The sequence below is a fragment of the Magnolia sinica genome, chromosome 19 (assembly GCF_029962835.1).
Source record: "Magnolia sinica isolate HGM2019 chromosome 19, MsV1, whole genome shotgun sequence".
Classification (NCBI taxonomy): Eukaryota; Viridiplantae; Streptophyta; class Magnoliopsida; order Magnoliales; family Magnoliaceae; genus Magnolia; species Magnolia sinica.
Window position 1 is genome coordinate 44,599,009 of NC_080591.1, and position 25,613 is coordinate 44,624,621.

The following is a 25,613-nucleotide window of genomic DNA, read 5'->3' on the forward strand; positions in this document are numbered from 1 at the left end:
ATACGAAAGATGTATTTGGGGGCTTGTTATGACCATTCTTGTGTGGTCGATATCCATGATTCCAACGATCAGATGCATTTGATATTTGTTCTTAACTTACTTGAAATAGTAAATAATCATACGTATGGTCCCTATGATCAAATTCTTTCATGATAAAATTTAGAAAGTTATGAACTGACAGATACTTCTGTAAGGATAAACCCTAAATTGTTTTGTATTTAGGGGCTTGTTATGACCATTCTTGTGTGGTTGATATCCATGATTCCAACGATCAGATGCATTTGATATTTGTTCTTAACTTACTTGAGATAGTAAATAATCATATGTATGGTCCCTATGATCAGATTCTTTCATGATAAAATTTAGAAAGTTCTGAACCGACAGATACTTCTGTAAGGATAAACCCTAAATTGTTTTGTATTTGGGGGCTTGTTATGACCATTCTTGTGTGGTCGATATTCATGATTCCAACGATCAGATGCATTTGATATTTGTTCTTAACTTACTTGAGATAGTAAATAATCATACATATGGTCTCTATGATCAGATTCTTTCATGATAAAATTTAGAAAGTTCTGAACCGACAGATACTTCTGTAAGGATAAACCCTAAATTGTTTTGTATGGTCCAGATGGATCCAAGGCTCATTATGGTTGTAAAGCTATATGTAGCCTAATTAAATTTTAAGAGCTCCTTGAGTAAATCAACTATCTTTTCAGCTAGTGGGTTTCTGTTCTGATTTTTCAAATTGACATAGCTGCTTTTAGGTTTTTGAAAAGTTTTTGTATTTTTATAAAAACCTTGACTAGTATTTTTCCCTTTTGAGTTAGAGGACTGTCCTTTCACAAACTTAGGAGGAGTATACTTTTATTTAGGAGGAACATTTTTATCATAGCCCAACCCAGATCTGTCGCCACATTTTCCAGATCTGGATAAACATTTTTTTAACTTTGGATCTCCTTGGGCATACCTCCATATATCCTTTAAACTCAAAAGAGAAGATACTTCATTTTTAATTTTCTCATTTTCAGATTTCAGATTTTCAATTAGGGACGTTTTGAATTCTAAATCGCATTTTGATTTTTCAAAATAATCTGAAATTTGAGATTTTTCTAAAATAAGAGATTCAAAACATTCTTTGAGTTTAAAAAACTTTTCTTTTTGAAGTTTAAGTTTGACAGCAATTTTACAACTTTCCTTGTATAGGGCATTGTAAGCGTCTTGAAGATCATCTTCATTTTCATAATCACTATTCAGATTTTCTTCGGTAGTTGAATCATCATGATCTGAAAAAGTGAATTTGGCTAGAGTCATAAGGGCTTTATCTTCACTGCCCGACTCGGTTTCATAATCTTCTGATTTAGAAGAAGCTTCAGAATCAGACGATTCAACCCAAGTAGCCAACATACCCTTCTTTTTGGGTTTCTCCTTTTTAGGACATTTGTTTGCTAAATGCCCATATTCTTGGCAGTTATAACATTGACCATGTTTTAAAGACTTCTAAGTTTTAGATTTAGGTTTTAATCTTTTCTTATCATTTGATTTTTGAAAATCAACCCTCTTTTTACTCTTGAAAATCTTGTAAAACTTTTTCGCTAAAAGAGCCATATCATCTTCAGAATCAAAGTTTTCTTGAGAAACACATTTAGAAGATTTAAGAGCGATAGATTTACTTTTAGGAGCTTTAAAGTTTAACTCATAGGTTTGTAAAGAACCAACTAGTTCTTCTACCATCATATTGTCCGTATCACGAAGTTCCTGGATCGCGGTTACCTTAGAGTTGAACCGTTCAAGAAGTGAGCGTAGTATCTTTGCACACACTTTAATTTCTGGGATTTTATCGCCAAGATCCCACATTGAGTTTACAATGTCATTTAATCTTGTGTAAAAGTCCATAAACATTTCATTTTCCTCCATATAAATTTTCTCAAATTTGGTTGTAGGGAGTTGGACCTTAGATTTCTTGACAACTGATGTACCCTCGTGTGTCATTTCTAAAATATCCCAAGCTTGCTTTGCAGTATCACAGGATATAATTCTTTTGAACTCATCCGGTGATAATGCGCAAGTGATTGCATTTAGTGCTTTTGCATTGGCACAACTCTCATTTTTTTGAAGAGTGGTCCATGAGAAATACGGTGTTACTCTCATTGATTTTGAACTATAGATACCAGTCACTTCAGTGGTAGGTGGGTTCCATTCAGTCACTATGGCTTACCGCACACTCTCATCCATTAATTTGAGGAAGATCCTCATCCTAGCTTTCCAATAGGCATAGTTGGAGCCATCAAAGGGTGAAGGCCTAATGACTGATAGGCTATCAAAATTTGACATCTTTTAAATAGCTTAGATCGTTAGCTCAAGAAATGAATCCAAATAAAAAGCAATAAGAGCGAGCTATTAGACTCTGATACCACTTGAAATGGTTTAGCTATACGTCCTACAGGGGGGGTGAATAGGACGATGCCAAAATAAAACTTTAACAGCGGAATAAAATAATATGATAGCCAAATAAAATAAATCAATTCACAATGCTGAAATAAAAGCAACCTCAATAAACAAGAATTGAGAGGTTGATACGAATTCAGTTCTAAGGACAACCTTACACCATAAAAACCAAGGGTTTATGGCAGGACAACCTTATTTCTAGAACGTCCTTTGTATCAAAAACTCAAACCTGAGAGGAATAAATAAATAGCAAGGAATGAAATTAAATTACAGGAATTTAAATCTAAATTATTACAACATTCCCACTGTGCTTTGAAATGTAAATTTTACAACATTCACATCCACACATACATTCCACAAATCTGAATGATAAAAGATATAAACTTAAGCAAGCATTGCTGTATCAACGTTCAATGTCCAATACTCACTTAAAATGGTTCTAATTTCTAATTAATTTTAAATTAAATCAAATGGGCGTAGCTATATTTGATTTTGATTCCAAGAAGAAGAAATACAGCAGTTCCTCTTTTCAAATAAGATTGGAATATGGGAATAAAATCAAATAAACAAGCTAATAAAAAGAGAATATTAATTATGCACAACGTAGCTTAAAATGAACACTAACTTATCTCAGAATGGAGCTTTGATTTTCTTGAAGTGAGTTGTAAAACTCTGAGATTCGTGTTCAATTTATAGTTGTAGAAATCACGTCTACGACTGGTCTTAAGAAAGCTTCGACTGGTCATAGCAATAACGGCATTTTGAAATTTTAAGCGCGATCTTAAAAAACCGTTCTACGACTAGTCGTAAGGATTCTACGACTGGTTGTGGACCACCTACGACCGGTCGTAGCTGACCCAGGACTAGTCGTAGGAAACATAATTTGCACGCTATAGTTCGAGTCGTAGATACATGACCGGTTGAAGGTCGAGCCATGACCCTCCTATGACCGGTCGACCAATTCTCAGGACTGGTCGAAGCTTAACCAAAAAATTCTGAAAATCTTCAACAACTTAGGACTGGACAAGGAATTTCTTGGACTAGACGAACCAGTGCTAGGACTAGTCGAACAAGGTCCAAGACTAGTCTTAGAAGAGACCAAAATCATCTATAAAGATTCATCTTGAATTATGTAACCAAAATGACCTACCCTAAGGTCAATCTAAGGTCTATCATACCTAGATCATTAAGTATGAATATTGAACTTCGTTCTTTTCAGATAATGGTTGACCTTTGAACCTTATGAAGCTTGAGATCTCTACTTGATGTAGCTTGATCTTGAGATCTTCTAAAGCTTGAAATTAAACTTCATCTTGAGTTGCACTTGAGTCTTGAAATGTACTTGAGTCTTAAAGTGTTTATCGATGTAGCTCTGAACATTGATGTTTACAGAAGTTGACAAAGTACAAGGCTTGACTTAGCTTGAAGTAGTTCGTCGTTCTTGACAGAAGCAATGTCTTTATAGAGTCGATGCGATATCTTGAACATATGCATATCATCAGACAAACACAAGACACAGATAGAGTTTTGGTACAACAAAATTTGACAACCAAAGGAGAATGAGACCATAGCACTCACAATCTCCCTTTTCTTGTAATATTTTTCATTTTTATTTGGGTGTCATTGCTAGCAACCTCACCCTACTACGGCAATCACAGCTACTCCCAGCAATGGTGACACAAGGAGAGAGAGAGAGAGAGAGAGAGAGAGAGAGAGAGAGAGAGACAATGAGGGTTTTGTTGGCAATGTGTGTTGTCGTTGGTGCTAGTGAAGAGGGAGAGAGGGAGAAAGAGTTTAGGGGATTGGAGGTTGACGATCACCGTGGCTTCCCGCGGCGGCTGCAGTAGTCGTTACCATCGCTGTTTCCATTCGACAATGGTGGAGAGAGAGAGAGAGAGAGAGAGAGAGAGAGAGAGAGAGTGTGTGTGTGTGTGTGTGTGTATGTGTGTGTGTGTGTGTGTGAAGGGAGTGGGGTACTGACGACAACTACCATCATTGTTGCTATGTACATCCCTTCTCTATGCTTCCTCTTATATTTTATTTCTCTTTTTTCTCTTGCTTATTTCACCAATCTCCCTCTTTTATTATCTTCCTTTCTTATTCTTTTTCCTTTTTCTCATTACACAATTATATTTAGAGACCCATTTAATTAAAAAAATGTACCGATGACAATCAATATATGGAAAAAAAAAGAAGCATAAGTGGATAATAAAACTTTTAAATTTAAATGGAAAAGCGCCACTTACTTCGATCATAAACACATAATCGATCGGAGATCCGTCATCGCTGCTCCGGTACCACTATTGATACGCCTGAATGGATGGGGCCGTAGGATCTGACGGTATTTGTACAATCTTAAGACCTTTAAGCCAAAGATGAATGGTCTGCCTCCTGTGGTCCACCTAACCACAATGGGAGCAAAGAGGATTTGATCACTCCTCTAATTCTATGGTTAAGATGGCCCCCTAATTACGATTATTAGTTTAAATCATTTAAAGGTAAGTCAGATGGACAAAAAGACCATAATTTCTCCACCCTATTTTCTCTTTAGGAATTCTCTCATTTTTGGATATATTTTATAAGGGAATACCTCCCCCTTTTATGAAGAAAAGGATCGAGAGATATAAGAAGTCTTTATATTTCTCTCTCTTTCTAAGTTAAGTTTCAAATTCAAAAGAGAAATTGATGGAGTCAAGAAAAAGAAAAATGGAGGAAAAACATGTGGAACCCACACACTAGATGTTGCCCACAGTCAAGCTAATTGGTTTGTTGGATGCCACCCTCAACAAGCAATGAGGTGTTGGAGGTGAATTTCTGTAAGAGATTTGTTACTCCACGTATGGGGTGGAACTCCGCATGAGAGCATATTGGGCAATGGTGGAGGGACACTCACAACTCACACCCAAGTGGAGGGATACTCATTACTCACACCATAAATGGTCCCCCATGGGAGAATATATAAGTGTTAAAATGTTGAGCACACTTTAGTTGTCAAATTTCGTAAAGCCAAAACAACTTGACAATAGATCTTCAAGATCGTTCTATGTTCAAGAGAAGATCAAGCTCAAGATCAAGAGAAGATTAAGCTCAAGACCGGTCCATACTCAAGAGAAGATCAAGTTCAAGATCGACTAACGTTCAAGAAAAGATCAAGTTCAAAGTCAAGATGAAGTTCAGAGACTTAGTTCAAGTCAAAGAAGAATAGATATTTAATATATTTCAGGTGGTGTAAAACCCTATAAAGACCTTAGGACTAGGTGCTTTCAAGTGGGTCCTTACTCTTGCTCCGGTGGTAAACTCTCAGGAGTTTCAACACCTGGTTAAGGGTTCGAGAACCCATAGGTGGTGAAATTCCACTACGACATGTGTGTGTGTGTGTGTGTTAAAAAAATGTGTTATTTTGGATTTTACGCTTATTTTGCTTGGAATTCAGCCAGCCTAACTTTTAGTTCTGCTAGCCTAAGCTTTCTCGGTCAGTCCAACTTCAAGCCCGAAGCAACAACTAATTTTTGTTGCAAATTCAGCTAGCCTAAGTTTTGGTTCGGCTAGCTCGAGCTTGAAATTCAGCTAGCCCGAGAAAGTTCGGGTCAAATTCCAGCAACAGCACCTTTTGAAATTCGGGAGAATTCGGTCATCCGAAGGGCAAATTTGGCTAGCAGAACTGTGCTGTTTGGCCAGGAGAAGTTGAACTCAGGCCAGCTGAATTTTGGATAAATCCTATCTCGCGCAATCTGAAATCCATTGAACTAAATCCGGTCTGCTCGGGCTAGGCGAAGTTCTAACTTCTTTGCCTATAAATTGGGTTATTCTCTCATTCCGAATTACACAAGTTAATTATCAGAATCATTTTTGCAAGAGAGAGAGAAGCTCAAGTTATTAGCAAGCTATTGGACAGCATTTATAATTTAATTTATATAGCTTTTTTCAATTCCCTTTTATCTCAGATCTTTCAAATTTGATTCTAAAAAAACTAAACTATACTCTTCTTTTGAGATCTAAGAGAATTGATTCAAGCAACCTTTGGGTTTAACTTAATTAAAATCAATAGAACCCTATACCCTTTCTATCTGACTGAACAAGGAACAATCTACATTCAAGAAAGAGGTTCTTCTGTTACAAGCTTCTGATACATCTTCTTCAGTGAAGATAAGTATACCTTCTAAACTCTTTTAGGTTTGTCTGAGATAACCTGTTAAAATCTCAGTTTAGGTTTTGTCTGAGATAGCCTAAAAATCTTAGTTTGGGTTTAATTGTGATAGCCCATGAAAATCACAAGAATTGTATAAGGTTATTAAGGTGAACCTAATAAAACCATAGTGAAAGCCAAAATTACAAGAGAAGTAATTTTGGAAGTGGAGTAGGTGTAGCTATTTTTAAAACACTAAACCACTAAATCCTTTGTGTCATGTGGTAAATGCCTTTATTTTATTTGTGGTGAATGATTATATTTAATTTCAATTGAGTGGTAAATGTCATAATATTTTAATTTACTCTCGCAAGTTTGACGTTTTGATTTTTTAAAAATTCGTGAAATAAGATTGTCCTACCTAAAACTTTAGAGAAGGTTGTCTTATAAATTATTTGAAATCAACGTTTCAATACTTAAGCAATTGAGATCTTTGTTTTATTTACATATTCAGCACTTATTTCGATTATTTGGCATTGTCCTAAATTTAAGCATAGATTAAGAGGGCAATCCTACGAGAGCCCCAGTAACTTGAAGCTCTATGCTAGCTCAAGTTAAACACGAGTCCAAAAAATAAGGTAAACTCAAAACATAAGTGGGCCACAACACTAAAAATAGTAGGGATCATGACATCCACCTTTTAAACTTTCCTGAAGCCCACCAAGATATTTATATACCATCTAACCAGTTCGTAAAGTGATTCCTATCTAGATGAAGGGAAAACACAAAGTTTCAGTGGCCCTGAAGAAGGCTTTATTGGTGGGTGTTCAATCCCCATTGTTGTTATGAATATGGACAACTTTTTTTAAATAACAAGCAAGTCTGATTGACGAAGTGGATATTGTTTACTCCAGTTCTTGGCACACCCTCATGGACTAATAAGAAGCCATCACAAGTCGGCACTACACACCTAATAATGACAAAATCTTACTTGCACTTGAGAATGTCTTTCGCCCTGATCCTTTGATGACACGTCACTTGAAAAAAGTAAAGCGACGCAAAACAGTACGCAAGTCTGTAGGAAAGACGAAACGAGAAATGACATGTACCCCTAATTCATGTGGCACGTGTTGTCGAGGCAGTGTGCTCGACAGGGTTCTTATCACAAATCCAGATATGCTTGATAAGGTCATCTCTCACAATCCTTTTGAAATGGAAAATCTTCCTACCATGTTCGGTGTTATTGCGACGATTACAAAGATTCGAGAATCGAATCAATATCAAAACAAACGGGAACCAATGGATTGGGACTCGATCCGGACCCAATGGAACTGATCTTGTAAGATCTATGGATCTCCACGACCACGTTGGCAAGAGATCTGAAAACGATTTCTGAACTTCGAAAACCTCTTTAGCCAGGCAGGAATAGGAATTATCAGGGAGCAATTGTGCATCGTGATTGTTAAGAATCCTAGATAAACACGGAATCTCGGTGAGGGTTTTATCGCTCCCAAAATTCTGCGAGGACGCGATGAAGAGATCCAGGCCAAATACAATCCATCTACATAGCACAACATCGCTTTTATCTTATTTTAGTTTTTAGTCCCTCACTTTAATCTAAACCTCAAAAAGTATTTGAGGTTTAGATTAAGCTTAGATCACTTCTGTCCAGTGTCATCGTTGCAATACACTCAGGAGTAATATAAATATCCACGACCTTCCGTCATTGAAACCCTATCAAAGATCAAACACTGGTCACATCCCACTAACCATCCACATCAATCATCTCTCCATATGGGAGATTCAGGTATTTATCTTTCGATTGTAGTGAGCATCAATTTCATATTAATAAAATCAGCAATATTTTTAGCTCTTTAGTTTTAAACCTGTCCATCTTTATTTTATCAAGAAACACAAAGGTTACAATTACTAGTGAAAGAAAAATCCTTAAACACAAATATATAAGTGGTTGAGAGGGTAACCGAGTCCTTGAATTCGGTCTTAATCAGTCCATAACTGTACACGAGCCCTCGCTAACAAATGTGGCCTTGTGTTTGATTGAATTGCACAAACATAATAACAAAAACATAACGGTGGGCCCACAGAGCTTAGGATGATAGGGCCTTCATGTAAGCCGGGTTAAAAGACATTTTAGCATCCCATGGCCGTCTCTTGAAAATTTGCATCCCACGGATCCCACACACCTATGCATATGGCCACAGATTCCAATCTGTTTAGTGATCGGACACCCAATCTGTCCATTAGATGGGTCTCGCTGCATACATGATCCAAAAATCAGGTCATTATGTCATCGGTTAGGTCTAATGCTGGTAAATCATTTTCCAAAAAATAAATAAATTGAGAAGAGATTAATATTGAGAGAGAGAGAGAGAGAGAGAGAGAGAGAGAGAGAGAGAGAATCATTTTGAAACACTAGTTAAAAAAGAACATTAAAAAAGCACAGATTAGGTATAGATTTTTCACCTCACAAAAATGGTAAAGGAATGGAAAAACATATGATTTGTTGCTCGATGATCTCCATCAAACGGGGATGTTCTGTAAAATGGATGTATTGAAATGATGGATGGGTGTGGAGAACGGGATATTATAGTTTTTTTCAGGGTCGTTTTACTTTTTAAATAGGGAGAATGGGAGATCCATGAAAGTTGAAGAGTTCCATTACCAAGTTGAAAAGGAAGCTTTAAAATGGACTCGTCCCGGTCTTCACAAATCAAATCAAATAAACGCACTCATTGTGCGAGCTGGACGAGCCTTGTGAGTCATAACCAAGTCGCTTCTAGCATTAGTTTCATCAAAATCTCATCAATTCGAGCCGACTCAACTGAGTTTTAAGTCGAGACACTGAGTTCTAGAACTGATAAAGAAGGCAATGGCATAATGTAAACTGTTGACCATTATATGATTTTAACTCAAGTTACCTGCAGACTTCTAGACCAGCCCTCAAATGAGTCTTCTGCCACAACCATTGTCCCTGGATCTGGATCCTTGAATGTTCCTCTCAATATTTTCCAATCTTCTCACCACACTTCTTAACGCCATCCAATCCAGAAAAAATAAATAAAATTACTACTACAAATCATGTGCTACAATGACTAACCAAACACATCATAGATATTTCTGCCATGAATGAAATTATTTCTTTCCCCACACCTCTATTGGTTCTTCTAATCATCTGCCGCGAACCAGAACTCAAAAGATCAGACAGAACAAAAGCTGCATCCCACACCTCTACTCTCCCGGTTCTTCTGATCATCTGCCACCAATCAAAACTCAAAAATCAAAAGAACAACAAAAGCTGCATCTCATCAACAGCACCTTCAGGAATAGAGGAATAGAGCAGCACTTGGATTCCCAAGGCATTCAACTCTGTAATCTCGGATCAGCTGACTTCCTCAGGCTACCCAATATACTATCGATCAGCTTTTCCTTCTCATCACTGACTGAATCCGAAATGAAAGAATAGTTCTTGCGAGGCTTCAGCTTCCGCCCACAATTTGTTCCTCCAAGGCTTTTCTCAGAGCCAACAGAGGCGGGCAACTCTGAAGCCTTTGGGCTGTTGCTCCCTCTCGAACAATCAACAAGTCCATCAACATTCTGCAACTGATCCTTACCACTACCATCCTTGCTACTGTACCATGAATCCAGAATCTGTAGCAGGGAGCTGTCTTCATCACTTCTGTGCTTCTTCTTCCCCTGCTCTTTCGATCCATCCACACGTGGACTTTCATCCTCTGAATCTGAGAAATCTTCATCTAAAAAAGAGGACTCATTGAAATCCATCTCATCCTTCCCCCGATCAATTTTCCTGTCAATCCCTGATTCAATGCTGTTCCTGGGAGAGCCCATCTCCGAAACATCGGCAATGTCATCAAGCTTCGGTTCTCCTGTATCCGAAACAGGCCCAAGCTCCTCCCATACAGAATCTTGATCTGTACTAGTTGGGCTGAGATCATTGTCACTCACTTCTGAATCAGCTACTTCGTAATCAGAGTTACTTACCTTCGGTGTGCTATTTTCTTCTACAAAAGCAGGCATTCCTTCCCCCGCCTGTTTTTCGTGGTTGAAATCTTTATGGGCTTTCACAGATGGTACAATAAAAGCCGACTCCACTTTCACCCCTGGCATTATCTGTAACAACGACGTTAACTTCTGGTAACCAAGCATTTGATGATCAAGAACATAGCCGTACTTCTCTAAGAAGAGCGGTTTGAAACATCCCATATTGAATCCTTCCGAGTTTTCCTCTAAAATTTCTGCCAGAAGCTTCTTGCAATCAGCTAATATCTCAAGCCTGGATTTGCTAGAAGGTTTCTTGCTGCTTTTGCTGGAATTATCATCATCAGCCAAACATGTTGCAAGCAGGCTTTCCACGCTAGAACAACCATAAAAACCATGATCAAGTTCTCTGTTGAATTCTCTCTTGAAAAGACTCTTCAAAACCTCAGCTTTGATATTTCCCTTGCCATTGCGAAATTTGCAAAACCAACCTTTCAGCTCTGCAACACTCTGGGGTTGCTTATTATCAAGATTCCCATTGGCAGAGAGTCCACCCAACACAAGGTTATGATCTCGTTTCCCCTTCTCATGATCTGGTGGCTGCCTCAAGGAGGGTTGAGATGTCGTCCCTGAAAAAATAGAACTTAATCCATTTGAACCACGAACATGAGATGGAGAGTAGCACCTTCTCTTAGCAGGAAGTGTGAGTTTAAAAGGAGATGCCTGTGAGGCACCAAATTCCTGGACCCACTTCTTCTCGGAAATCAGCAAATCTACTAACCAAAGCAAATGCCTTGCATTAAGAGCATTGAGAATCAAAGGCCCTTCCTTTTGCAGCACTTGCGCCATCTGTTCCCTGATAAAGACCACAATAAAATGTAAAATGCATCAAGCATAAAACTTAGCAATACCCAAAATTTCATGATCTGCAAGACTGACACGAAAGCAAGTTCAGAAGGCATTTACTGATAGAATCACCAGGGTGTTTATTAACAACACAAAATACAAACAAGATGATCCAGTTAAAAACAATGTTGTAGAGATGACCAAGTGAAAACAGACAATTTATATGGTCCTGATGCACTGCAATGTGAATAGTGTCCCATCCACCAGTCCATATGGTGGACTGGGGACCATGGTTTTTTATGATGATGGCACCAATTCCATGAACCCCCCACAGACGTGTGAAGCAATTACATGAACGAGCTATGAAAAGGATGGTAGTAGTGGGACGATGGTCTGGTGATCCAAAATGTTGATATGATAGGTATACAATGGTTTAGCAATCTCCCAAACTTCTCCTAGATTGGAAGATCAAAACCCTTCAACTTGATGACTAAAAATAAATGGTTAACAAACAACATAGCAACATCCCAGAAAAGGCCAAAGGTTGAATGGTTGGTGTCTTCCAACCTTGAATTGCATCACATCCACTGTTGCTCATCAGATTGATGAACCATGCGCCCTACATGGTGCATCAAGAGACCATTCATGTCCTGATGCATCATCATCTTAGCCTTTCTCCTAGCAATTGGGGGCTGGCATTTACATGGTAGATTAACAAAGCTTTTAAGATCAGCCACCCATAAGAAATCAACGCTCCTCGCTAACTTGGGCTCTTGAAATCGACCATGGTAGAATTCATATTGACACCACACACATGCCAACATTGTCCTGGTTGCACAATCCTTCTAATTAGGTGCCACTTCGCTTCAAATCACGCTTCAGACTCGCGCCCCTGCCCCTGCTCCTACTTCCGCTTCCGCTTCAAAATACTTGCTAGCATTTGCAAACAGATTTTTCCCTGCTCCCACACCGGAATCTGTTGCTACTTCACTTCACACTCCATGCAACTATAGTCCCACCCAATACTGAGCCCCTGGACAACTACCAGATGAATAAGTATTTGCACACAAGGTCATGGTCGATTAGTTGCACTAAATAGCAAATATGATACATGATTATCAACACCAATCACATGCCAACACAGTCACTCCCCACACCGTACCTAAGCACAAGCTGCACAACCATTCCGCACTACCTACAAAGGAGAATTTGTGAACAATTCATTTATGGAAGCATGCTTACACCTTACATATGCATGTCCTAATTTTTTGAGAGAAGAATATAACTACTAGCAGATCAAGTCAGACATATCCAGGTGCTTACACATGGAAGGCAAATAGATGTGGATGCTTCATGGTAAATTGTTTTCTTCAGTCCTATCCGGTTCCTCCCAAAGTGATTGCTTTCAGGTGGCTGGTGGGAAAGAATATAGTCTTCAAAAGTGATCTGAGAAGTCTGAATGCAATTCTTTCCAACGTTTGCATTTGGTGCAATTGTCCCATTTATTTATACATTGCAAGTTTACCTCGATCATTTGGATGTTCTTAGATTGGTTTGACATTTTCTGGATAATGCCTTGATTGCATCATTACTCCAAGAGTGTACGAGGTTGTCAGCGCACAAAGGAAGATACTTTCTGAAACATTGCACGCTCTCTAGGGAAGTGTATACAAGCACAAGGTTCCAAGATGTGGGGTGGGTTAAATCAAATGTTTTTGAAAGGTGTTCTGTGGAGTCCTTCGATTGTTTGTCTAGGTTGTCCTTGTTGTATTAGGATCAATGATTTTTCATAATCTACCCTTTTTTGTTGGCCTTTTGGCTCAGATCAAGTTTAGTTTCTTGTTGATTTTGTTTCTCTTTAGCTTAACACTAGTACCATTACCACACCAACAATTTGGGAAGCTACAAAACAGGTTCTTGATGGTCCATGACGAATGGCTATGATTATATGTGGCCCACCTTACATTGATAGGTGTGTTATAGTGAAGTTCATATGGTTTGGTTTATGTAATAACTTAAGTAGAGGGGGTACATTTGTCTTTTCACATTATTGTGAAAGCTGTAATATAATGAGAGGAGAGGATTGGCGTCAACACCGGCCCTCCCTATCACAAGGTGAACAACAACCCACCCCCCCCCCCAGGGCCTTCTCTCTCTCTCTCTCTCTCTCTCTCTCTCTCTCTCTCTCTCTCTCGTTTGGGTTGAAGACATTGATGAGTGAGTTGGGGTTTGTGGTTGATGTTCCCATGAAGGTTTATTGTGATAATCATGTTGCTTCTCATATTGCCAATAATCTAATTTATCATGAGTGAACCAGGCACCCACCCACCCTCCCTCTCTCTCTCTAAAAAAAAATTATCTTTCTTTTCAAGAGAAGCAAGCAAGAACGGGCTATACCTTTCATATTGATCACCTAATCTAACTTTGGCATCTAAATAGAAGCATAAATACCATCTCCTGATTGCTAACCCAAAAACCCCTAATGATGCCGCAAGAGGAAGCTCTATCCAAAGCATGACGATTTGCTCAGCTACGAACAAGAACAATTGAGGGCACAAAGGATCACCCTGACGAATGCCTCTCAAGATTAGGAAGAAAGCGACCAACATCCCATTCCAAAGAATAGAAAAAGGACAGTAGAAATGCATTTTGTTTGTACCCTATTCGGCCGAATCTTGTTTTCGGCTAATCAGGGCCGAATACATGTAATCTGTACGAATGTGTGTGCTTCGATTGCAAGATTTTCTGCAAATAGTACAGTTGCATTTCAAAAGCAGAACTGCAATGTATCAATCGCATTAAAGCGGTCGAGGAAAGTGCGATCGAGTGATAAGTAGTCAACTATCAAATTCACACGATCACTAGACAGGTGGTTGAAGAAGCTAAAGGGGCAAGAACATGGGAAGTGTCTAGAATCCCAGTAATGGAAAAATGGTTATGATAACTGTCGGAACGTGGGAAGGATCTAGAGCTACAAATTAGTCCTATAAATAGAAGATCAAAGCAAGCATGAAAAATCGTCTCACACCAACCAAACCAATCAGAAAACCAAATTTTATCTTTCAATTATCTTTCAATTGTCTTTCAAATTATCTTGTCAGATTTACATTCCATAGTGTAATCATCTTCTTTTCTTAGTATAATCATTTACATTCCATAGTGTAATCATCTTCTTTTCTTACCAAGTAAATTTCTTCTCCTAGTATAACCATTTACTTTCCGCATCTGTCATTTAAATTCCTTAGTTTGATTCATAGTGTTCACGCAATAGTTTGATAATCATAACTGTAATTGGAGCATCCTCCAACGGCCAATTGTAAGTCGTTTTTTTTTTTTTTTCCTTATTCTACTCTATCTGCATAAACAAGTCCTTTTGTACAAAAGGCAAAGAAGAAACCCATCATCAAAGGACAAGAAGAAACCCATCATCAGAGGACAAACACCCCCCCCCCCCCCCCTTTGGCTATCGCCTGATTAATTTACATATTCAGTGAGTGGTTGAATAGGCGACCGATCTCCTCAGATCTCGGTCATACTCAGTGTCTACTTACTAAGGCGCTCAGGGTCATTGTTGTTCGGTTTGAATTAGAACCGCAATCCCAATTCTGGCACACCCGCATGCCACCCATGCCGGAGAAGGATCGCAAACAGCGACAAACAACTCGGTGGAACCATTTGTTTAAACTACTGGTCTAGTTGTTGCCAAAAATGTAAAGAAGAAGTGGTCGAATTGCTAGAACCGAACCTATAACACCAACCGCGCTACCCCCAGGGGATGATGTGCAGGTTCAGGCACCCCCAAGTGAAACTAATTTGAATGTTAACCAAACTGGAAACCAAGTCGGGCCATCCACATCCCACCCCATCCGAAAAACCCCATCCTTTCGGATGAGGTATCGGTTGTACTCCGGGATGTTCATATGAGCATCCAGATGATACAGGAATCCGGGAGAACCCGGGCAAACCAGTTCCGTCAATAGGCTGAAAGTACTAATCATTACATGGCCAGCCAGACCGAGGCTATTCAACGATTGTCGGCCGTAATGACGGAGCAAACACAGTCAGCTCCGCAACACAACGGGAGCCCGGTTGGTAATGTTATCCCATTTCCACCGACACCACCATTGCAGTGTAACTCACAACCAAATCCTCCCCCAGAGGTCAGGAATGTGACGCGTCCTATGGGAGATCAAGCGACCTAAGCGGGAGTTTAGAGATTTCGAAAATAGAAATCAAGGACCGCCAGTTGGGTTCCACCACCGCAAGGTCCTAGGTTTCAGGAGAATTCTAATCGATTTGGTCCAGACCATTCGACCGATTAAGTATGTTGAGTGGATGTCAAACATAGTCCCAATAATGAAAAAGAACGGTAAGCTGATAGTGTGCGTTGATTTCAGAAATTTGAATTTGGCCACACCTAAAGACGAATATCCCATGCACGTGGCCGATCAGCTAATCGATCAGGCCGTTGGACATGGGATTGTGTCTTTCTTAGATGGGCATTCTGGGTACAATCAGATCTATATAGCCTTGGATGATATGCCAAAGACTACGTTTAAATGTCCCAGGCCTTTGGGGACTTATTGCTCGGTGGTAATGCCCTTTGGTTTGAAGAATACAGGGGCTACATACCAAAGAGCAATGAATGCCATCTTTCACGACATGATTAGCCGTTTTATGGACGTCTATGTAGACGATGTAGTAGTCAAGTCGACCGATGTAAAAGAGCATCTGTCCCACCTGCGCAAGTCTTTCGAACAAATGAGACTCCATAAATTGAAAATGAACCCTTTGAAATGTGCTTTCGGGATATCGGCCGGTAATTTCTTAGGATTCCTTGTACATCAGAGAGGGATCGAAATCGATCAAAACAAGACTTAGGCTGTGATCGATGCATGGCCACCAGGAAACAAAGCTGAGTTACAAAAGTTCCTGGGCCACCTCAATTTCTTACGACGCTTCATATTTAACTGTGCAAGCAAAACTAACATTTTCTCATTATTAAAATTAAAGCGGGGGGCCGAGTTTGCGTGGGAAGCAAAGCACCAGGTAGCTTTCGATCGAATCAAGGAATATCTGATGAAGCCGCCCGTGTTAATGCCTCCTATCAAGAATCGGTTGCTCAAGTTATATATTGCAGCTTCTTCAGAGTCGATTGGAGCCCTAATAGTATAAGACGACAATTTACGGAAAGAAAGAGCAATCTACTATTTGAGCCGAGTGTTGCTTGATGTCGAAAGGCGGTATTCGATTATGGAAAAAATTGTGTTTGTCCTTGTATTTTGCAGCTACCAAGCTTAGGCATTACTTGTTAGCCGAAAGAGTAAATGCGATAGTGGTAATTGATTTAGTCAAATATATGTTGAATCAACCTATTTTAAGCGGCCATATTAGTAAATGGGTATTGGCATTATCAGAGTTTGACTTGCATTATTTGTCCCAGAAAGTAGTAAAATGTAGAGTCATAGCAGATTTTTTGGCTAATCACCCGTTAGATTTGGAAGAACACATCCCTCCAGACATTGCGGGTTCATATTACGTACAACTCACGCCCTGGAAGCTAGTCTTTGACGGATCAAGAACACACGGAACGTCTGGGGCTGGTATAGTGTTGATTACTCAAAATGGGAATCGGCAGGAATTTGTGTTCCAGTTATATTTCGAGTGTACTAACAATTAGGCCGAATTTGAGTTTATGATAATTGGCCTAGAAATATTGTTAGAATTATGTATGAAGGACATAATGATCATTGGAGATTCACAGTTAGTGATAAATCAGATGGCAGGATTGTTTAAATGCACCAGTCCATCTTTATTACCATACTTCGTTGTGGCTATACAATTGCTCGAGCAATTCAATGACGTCCAACTAATGCATGTCACTCGAGAATATAATGTGGATGTCAATGAAATGGCACAATTAGCGGCAGGCCTGGAAACATGGAAGGGAACAGCCGGTCAATCAATCACGGTCCAGAGAAGGTCATTACCTTCCATCTTCCAGAGAGAAAAAAACAGCAGAAGTTTGTCAGATAGAAGTGGAGGAGGACGATTGGAGAGCCCCCCTTATGGGATACTTGCAAACTCCTCGAACCAAGACCGATAGGAGTGTAAGGAGATCGGCTATCAAGTATGTTATGGTCGATAACGAACTATATCGAAAAGGGGCCGATGGAGTTTTACTTTGATGTTTGTCAAGAAACGAAGCCATGTTGGTCATGGAAGGGATCCATGAAGGTATTTGCAGGGATCCCCAGGCAGGAAGGAAAATGAAGCTTATGCTTAGGTGTTATGGATACTTTTGGCCGAAAATGATGGCCGATTGTGTCCAATATGAGAAGAGTTGTGAGGCTTGCCAAAGAAATGGGCCAGTTCAACATGCACCTGTGGTTGAGTTGCATCCTATCACAAAGCCATGGCCATTTTGAGGATGGGCAATCGACCTGATTGGGTAGATCCACCCACCATCGACCAGGCTAGATACATTCATTATTGTAGCGACCAATTATTTTACCAAATGGGTTGAAGCAAAACCTATGAGGAAGGTCGGTCACAAAGATATCATTAGTTTCATAGAAGCTAACATCATTCCTCATTTTGGTATTCCAGAGTCTATTACAATGGACTAAGGTGTTGCTTTCTCAGCCAAAGAAATGTGTGCTATGGATGAACGATATGGTATAAAAATCCTGCATTCGACCCCATATTATGCCCAGGCTAACGGCCAAGCCAACGCTAGAAACAAGGTAATCAAGAACATTTTGAGGAAAATAATACGAGGGAATCCATGTGAATGGCATCTCAAGCTATTTGAGGCCTTGTGGGCTTACAGGGTATCGCCTCATACCAGTATAGGGGTCAGTCCACTTGCGCTAACTTACAGGCACAAGGCGGTATTACCCTTAAAGATTATGGTCCCATCATTACGAGTCGCACATCAATCCCAATTGAGTCCTCCAGAGTTTACAGAAGCAATGTTGGCCGAGCTTGAGGGATTGGATGAGGCTCGTATCAAGGCTCTAAATTCTATTGTGGCCAACAAAGCGGCTATAGCCCGAGTGTACAATAAAAGGGCTAAAGGAATGGCTTTTAGAGAAGGAGATACAGTCTGGAAGATGCTTTTGCCCATCGGCCAGAAGGACCGAGCATTAGGAAAATGGTCTCATACATGGGATGGACCATATACCATCAAGCAAGTTCTGAGGGGAGGAGCTTACGTTCTTAAGAACCTGAATGGCAATGTTGTGCAGACACCTATAAATGGCCGATTTTTGAAACAATACTTTCCTTCATTATGGGAAGTTATGAAAAATCGGGCCGAGTCAGTTCAGTAAAGTATATGGAATTTTCATTTAAATAAAACCCTGAATAAGGGTCCATCAGGCATATTTGAATAAGGCCTAGAGGCCATTAGTTACAATTGTTCTGGGCAAGGTAGAAGAGAATGATGAAGACAAAAAGGAAAGGAAACCAGACAATGGGGATACCACTTGGCCCACCTTACGTGCTCGAAGGCTTTAGCAACTTCAATCTTTGCCTCCTTCGCCAGACTCATCCTCTCACTCCAGGACACTTGTTGGCCTGCGAACTTTGTTGAAGTGCGTTCTATGTAGGCCAAACGGCGGTCGATGTCCGCTTGTTCTAATTCGGCTGAACATTTTTCAGCCTCACTAACCTCAGCACACCCCTGATAGAGAATTATCTAGGCCTATCTAGGCTTCTACAAACGCAAGCAGCTCAGTGTTCTCTGGCCGATCACGGTTTGGGTAAAGCCTATTAATGTCAATCAGGTCAACAAGAAGGCAATCGAGCGAACGGTTCAACATCCGCAACATCTTTTGATTGAACTCGTGTTCACAAGTCTAGTGCAGCCTATTCTTCCAAGCTGCTTCAGAACGGGCTAGCAGGGCCTTAATTAAAGACTCTGAATTAGGCCGAAGAAAGGCTGAACGACCGTCGTGTGGTTACATCTTACCCAAAAGGTTCCACAGCATGTCTTTCGAGCGTATTGAGGCTGTCACCGCTATAAGTGTACTAAAAAGGCAGGCATCTCTCTATTGATTAAGCTATAACGTCCATATTCTGAAAAGTGCTATAGATATGGAAAGAAAAGCAATTGGTGGAGTGACAGCCAGCATCCGAAAGCAAGGCAAAAGGGGTCTCTGAGCTAGCATGCCCAATCTGAGTTGGGATTTCATCTTGTATATATACGCAATTTGAACTTGCATTACATAACAGAATACGGAAGCCAAGGAGGAGATCATCAAAACTATAGCCCGAGCAGGGTGAAGGATGTCCGGTTCCTACCTTTCAAGGTTGTTTCCCCTAAGAATGGTTACTGGTAAAGGCCGTGCTGGCTAGTGCGTCGGATCTATAGTCGTAACTAGCAGATCTGGGGTATAACCGACCGATACTCCGGAGAGACTGCATCAGTGCTTTCGTGCATTAATTATGTAATTAGTTGATCGACTTGATTTGATGGCTATTTCTCGATCTGCTGGAATAGGATTCATCTTCCTCTCTTCCTTTACTGCCTATATTCTAGCAGAGGTAGTTCGGAACGTGTTCAGTGCTTTAAGCTCTAAATCTTATCTGTAGCAACATTGATCGCATCTCTAGGGATTTCCTTTGGGGTCATGGCTCTGATAGAAAAGGTCTGCATCCTATTTTTTATTAAGTGGGAAGAGGTTTGTAAACCCGGGAGGACTGGGTATTCGTAAAACTTAACAAAACAACTTGGTCTCTTTAGCTAAGCTCAACTGGTCTGTTGCTTAAAATAGTAAGAAACTATTCTCTAAAGTCATTAAAGCTAAATACCTGAATAGGAATGGGGTTGCAACCTCTTTTAAAAATGGTTCTCACATCTGGAAAAGCATGGGCAGAGGATGGGAGCTCTATGCTAGCAGTGTCCAATGGAACATAGGTAGTGGTAGTTCCATATCCCTCTGGTTTGATAATTGGCTTGGTTTGGGGACTCTTAGATCCCTTATCTTTGGTCCTCTGAACAGAGGTGAAGAGAATCTCCTTATTTCATCCTTTCCTCCACTCCTTATAACAGAGTGAATCGTATCGTTTATTTCTGTGTTGTTTTTTTCTTTTTGGAAGAGGAAGAAATTTCTTCTCCTCCGCTTTCATCCTTTGAACTCCTCTATCAGAAGTAGTTCGGATGGACTCGTTGAGAAGCACCATTACCATAGAGCCATTAACGGATCTAACGTTGATTTCTGTTTGATGGAGGATAGCTTTCTAGAGATAGATAATCTTCCTTGCCCGTGACTCTTGCCATAGGCTCTTCTTCTTTAGTCCGTTTTGCCTCACTTGCAATCCTATCCATTCCATCCTATGCTGGAAAAGCTTTTCTTCCTCCCCCCATCGCTTGCTCTGCCTTCTGCTCTGAGGAAGATTGACTTTCTCCCCCGCCAATTCTCTAGTCCCATGGGATCAAGATTTCTCATAGTACAACCCTTCTTTTAAGGCCTCTTTCTTTAGTTGGAATCTTTAGTTTCCTATGTCTGTAGTGGGTAGCTCAGTAGCTCCACAAATGCCTTTATTTTTGAGTAAAGCCCATAAAGCTAGCAAAGACAGCTCTACCGCGAGCGAGTAGCCTTTGCCAAAGAAGCGCTAAGAGCTGACTTCTTTCTTGCCTTGTCAAAGTTAGGGGATGTCAGGAGTGAGGGAGTGAAATGGAAGTTTCACAGTGAGAAGTCTAAGGGTAAAAGATCCCTAGTCTGATAGCTTCAGTTAGTAGTTTAAAAGCTATGTTTTGAGTATGAGTTCCTCTTTTGACACAATAATAAGCAGTTAAGTTACCGTGTCCAGTATCGACAATGCAGTCTACAGATGCGGGCACAGAGTCGGCTTAGTAACAGATTCATTCAAAGAGGTTAGTTACCCGTCTTCGATTTACAGATTCGGTTTAGTGAGAATAGCTCTAGTCTGAGAGCTTAAGCTATGAGTTGAAAAGTGAAGTATGGGCGCCTCTTTTCTTTAACCACAATAGGGTTCAAGCCTAGCGCGCAGAAAACAGAGAAGAAGCAGGAGCCGAGCAGTCCACCGATTCGGCTTAGGGCTAATAGCCCTAAAAGAAGCAGTCAACGGTAGCCGACACCGGTTTAGTTACCATAGCCCTAGTCTTTTTGCGGACTCAAGGTGACTTCTAACCAGGAGTTCCTCAGAGCACACAATAAAGAGTGCCGTTGGCGACTCTGGTTTCGGGTTAATCTCAATAGTATGATAGCGTATGTCAGGTAGTTACAAGTGAGATAGATGTGTAACTAACCTCTAAAACTAAGCCAAGGCCCGCCGATTGAAGGGAGGTAACCGGTTTGCGAGGTTGCTTGCAAGGCGAAGGAGATCCTGTGGTTCCGCGTGCATTATACTTATACCGCTGCTTCCTGTGGCGATTGCTTGTGTACCTTTTATAAAGAACTATCCATTCCTGCCTTTGTAGCGATTGAAGTGACTCTTGCTTCTTCCTTTCGGTGCCTACCCCAGCGACTACCAATTCCAGCTTGCTTTTGTTCCTGCTCACACTCCTCAGCCTATACTCCTAAACCGATTATTTTGGCTTTCCCTTCCATTCGATTCCTTCGCTTCCTCTCCTTATTTATACTTACTATAGGGCGAGCACTTTTGGACCTTTGGTTTTGGATGAAATCCCAAAAATGGGAGAGTACTTTTGATGGAAAATTCAGACTGATTCTCTCCTCGTCCATGGAATCCTTGTCGATTCGATTCTTCTCCTCGTTCCTTTTATCTTTTTCATCTCATACTCACGAAGCGGTACACTGAACACCAACCCAATCCCGAACAGAATGAGAAGACAGAACTAGATCAATCCATGAGGGTGTGGCACTTCTCTACCCTCTACTAACAGCTTTCTTCTCTTACCGAAATTTCTAGTTGGATGAAAACAGTGCTCCTTTTTGAGGCCTCTCCTTACATCTCTTTTCTTCTGGAAGGGATGAGGTGGAGAGGAATGAAGAGTGGGTTTGGGGCTTCATTCTTTCTTCCCTACTTGCTCGATTGAAAGGATCCTGATTCATGATTGCTTGACCTCTTCTTGACGCCCACTTCTTAGCTGGATTAGCCCTTTCTTCTCCCTATGAGCTCTCTAGCTATTCGACTTTATACCAAGACTAGTCAGATTCATATCTAAGAAGAGAAAGGAGATTCTCTTTCAAGACTAGAGACCAAGATCTCTCAGAATACCCTAGATAAGAGGGATCCGTCCTTCTATATTCTTTCTCTGTTCATCTTTTTCTTTCACTCCCAAGTCCGATTTCTCTTCCAAGCAAGAATTTGCTCTACCGGCAAAAAACTATCGATTGACGATAGAATACAGGAGGACGTATAGAAGGGGAAGGGAAGAGCTGCTCTAGCTCTAAGAAGACTTCTAGAAAGACAAAGCCAGGAACTAGCCTCTTCTTTCTATAGTAAAAGCTATCTTTCATACTTTACTTACAAAAAACAAGTCTCAAGTTCTTGTTTGTTTAATCCGATAGACCTCCCCTTACTTAGCCTATGGTTGGATTTCAGGAAGTACTCTCTCTAGTTGGAAGAGGGACTGGACTCTCCTATACTCGGAATTGATAGATAGAAAACTACGGGAAAACAACTACCTTGCACCAGATATACTAAGTGAGAACAGAGTAGGGATTCCTTTTTACTGGGATTTCCTTAATTATAGCCGAATCCCTCCTCCCCATTGCTTCTTACCGGCCTAACCAACTGATTAGCAGCTCTAACCGGCGCATGTGCCTAGATTAGGACTAGCTGCTTATGCACCAATCCACACCAAACCACCAATTACTGCTCTTCCCGACAATAGATCTATTTAAAAGTGTTAAGCAAGGTGGCATTCGTTTATCAAGTGCTGAGAAAAGAGAGTTCCCTTCCATTCGAACTACTGGTAGAAAGGTAGATTTCAGACCAGCCAAATCTTTCATTTCGTATAGAACAAGAAGCAATATAAGTGTTGCTTCTCGTTCGTGTGGTTACATCTTACCCAAAATTAAGGCCGAAGAAAGGTTGAACACGCTCGAAATACACGCGGCACTAAGGGCCGATAGCTGATTTAAAATGGTAGTGCAGCGTTCAATTTCTGCGTCCGCCGCAGCGTATTCATCTCCGAGTCATCGAAGCTCGGAGAGAGTGTTCAAAATTTCTTGAGGAGGTCGTTCCTTCTCAGGAAGATTGTCAACATCTCGGAGGAAGGAGAAAGGATCACCTGTGGAGCGTGAGAAAGACTATGCCTTCCTCAAGTATTTCTTCCATAATCTTGAAGGATAGAGCGAAAAGGGCCATTGATGGAGAAGTCTCTCTAACGGGAATGCTAGTTAAGATTGGCTCGCTTAAAGCCAAAGTACCGCTTTTATAGATTAAAGTTCAGCATTTAATGTACACAAGGAGCGGATTGACGGTTGGTTACTCAATACTGAAGGGGTTATTCCCGGGATCGTGGTAATATGGCAGGATAAGTGGAGCTTGTTCAAGTAGTATGGCGCGTATTGCATAATGTTTAAATGTTGTATCTACATTCCGAAGGATAAGGCCTACTTTAAATTACCAAAAAAATTGCCATGCAAAGGTGTCCTCGACTGATCAAAATTATATTCATTATTGAAATTTGTTCATCACTTTGCTAGTCATTGACCGCATGGTTACATAAAGTAAAGATGAAAGCAAGGACCGTTAATTACAAAATGGACAAGGGCGATTCATTGCAAACTACAGGGATGAAGAGGAAGAGGATGGAGGGGACAGGCTGTTGATGAAGAAGATGGTCAAGATCAGATTAGGAATACACATGCCTAAGTCCCTCGAATCTCTTCTCGACCACAGCTTTTACCTCCCTCGTCGCGTGTTGTCTTCTCACTCATGAAGAAACTAACCCACGAGTGCGGAAAAACGTTCAATATGAGCGAGACATTGGCTGAGGGTTGCATGCGTTGGCCGCATCGAGAACGGGTCCGAATCTAACGAGAATGTTATCCCTTGAACAGATTGGGAAGAATGGATCCAAGGATGTAGTGCTTCAGCAAAAATCTCTGGAGAGAATGAGGGGCCAAGACAGTAGGTGTCCTCATGTATCAAAGATTTGAATATTATTTCCTTGGTGCACTTCCCTATAAAAAGATCCATTATCGCCATTATGTCTTTTTGATCAAAGGACGGTTTGGACAATGAAGAAGTCATTGTTAAGGGATGAGAGTAACAGAGATTTCAGAAGAAGTGAGATACAAAGAGAGAAGGATTTTGAAAGCATAATTAGTTCAAATGCAAGATCGCATATATATAGACGAGCGGAAAGAAACATTTATTGTGAAATCATGCCTATTTCGGCAAAACGGCACTTTGAGACGTGTTGGTTCTAGACTCATCCCTTGAATGCTTAGGACACTATATAAAGAAAACGTATTATATGCACTTCTTTTTTGAGATGTCATGATTTAAAAGTGTGTATTAAGGTCTTTTTTAACAATCCTTGAAGTTTCATTGAAAAATGCAACCATTTTCCCAATGTTTCCTCATGTTTCCCAAAAAGTGTGATAAATTACCCAATAGAAACGATATATCCCATGTGATAACCGATACGTATCTGTATCCCAAGGATGCGATACGTAACGCAATACTGATATTTTAAAAACTGGAGGTAATTCCAAAGGATTACAATGATTTGATAGTTGGCCATATCCAATCAAATGTAAGAAGTAATAATGTGAGTTTACTGTGGTAATCCATGAACCAAACAGGCCCTTAGATTCGTTGGATGGAGGTTCCAGAAGCTGTGGAGCCCACGGACGCTCATGACAAATCAACTACGTCCATCAGTTTTGAAAGAACACAATATGACAAGAATCTAAAAATCAAGCAAATCGAAAATTCATGTGGGCCACACCAAAAGAAATAGTGGGAAGGAGAACATCCACCGTTGAAACCTTCCGCAAGGCTCGAGCAGATAGTGATGCATATGCCATCCAAACCGTATATAGGGTTATTACCACTCAAATAAATTGTAGGCATAAATATGATCCTAATGCAAAACTTCTACAATCCCCACAAAGTTTCCAATGGTAAGCATTCAATCCCCATTGTTTCATGTGGTATGGCCCACATGAGCTTTGGATCCGTCTGATTTTTGGACTCTTGAGCTATTGTAATGAAGGGGCATTTT

At 40.4% G+C, this 25,613-nt stretch overlaps 1 protein-coding gene and 1 long non-coding RNA gene across 3 annotated transcripts in view; both read right to left on the reverse strand.

Annotated features, from left to right (window-relative positions):
* Positions 1 to 9,230: 9,230 nt before the first annotated feature.
* Positions 9,231 to 25,613, reverse strand: part of LOC131234333 (uncharacterized) — a 55,029-nt gene continuing 38,646 nt past the window's right edge. For both annotated transcript variants that reach the window (XM_058231137.1, XM_058231138.1), the window contains exon 3: positions 9,231 to 11,447. In XM_058231137.1, coding sequence (XP_058087120.1) covers positions 9,956 to 11,447 — 1,492 coding nt within the window. In that variant the 3' untranslated portion in view covers positions 9,231 to 9,955. The remainder of the gene's footprint in view (positions 11,448 to 25,613) is intronic.
* Positions 11,534 to 13,497, reverse strand: LOC131234334 (uncharacterized). Its single transcript, XR_009165683.1, has 2 exons — positions 12,600 to 13,497; positions 11,534 to 12,470 (listed from the first exon to the last, which is right to left on the reverse strand). It is a non-coding gene; the product is annotated as an uncharacterized LOC131234334 (long non-coding RNA).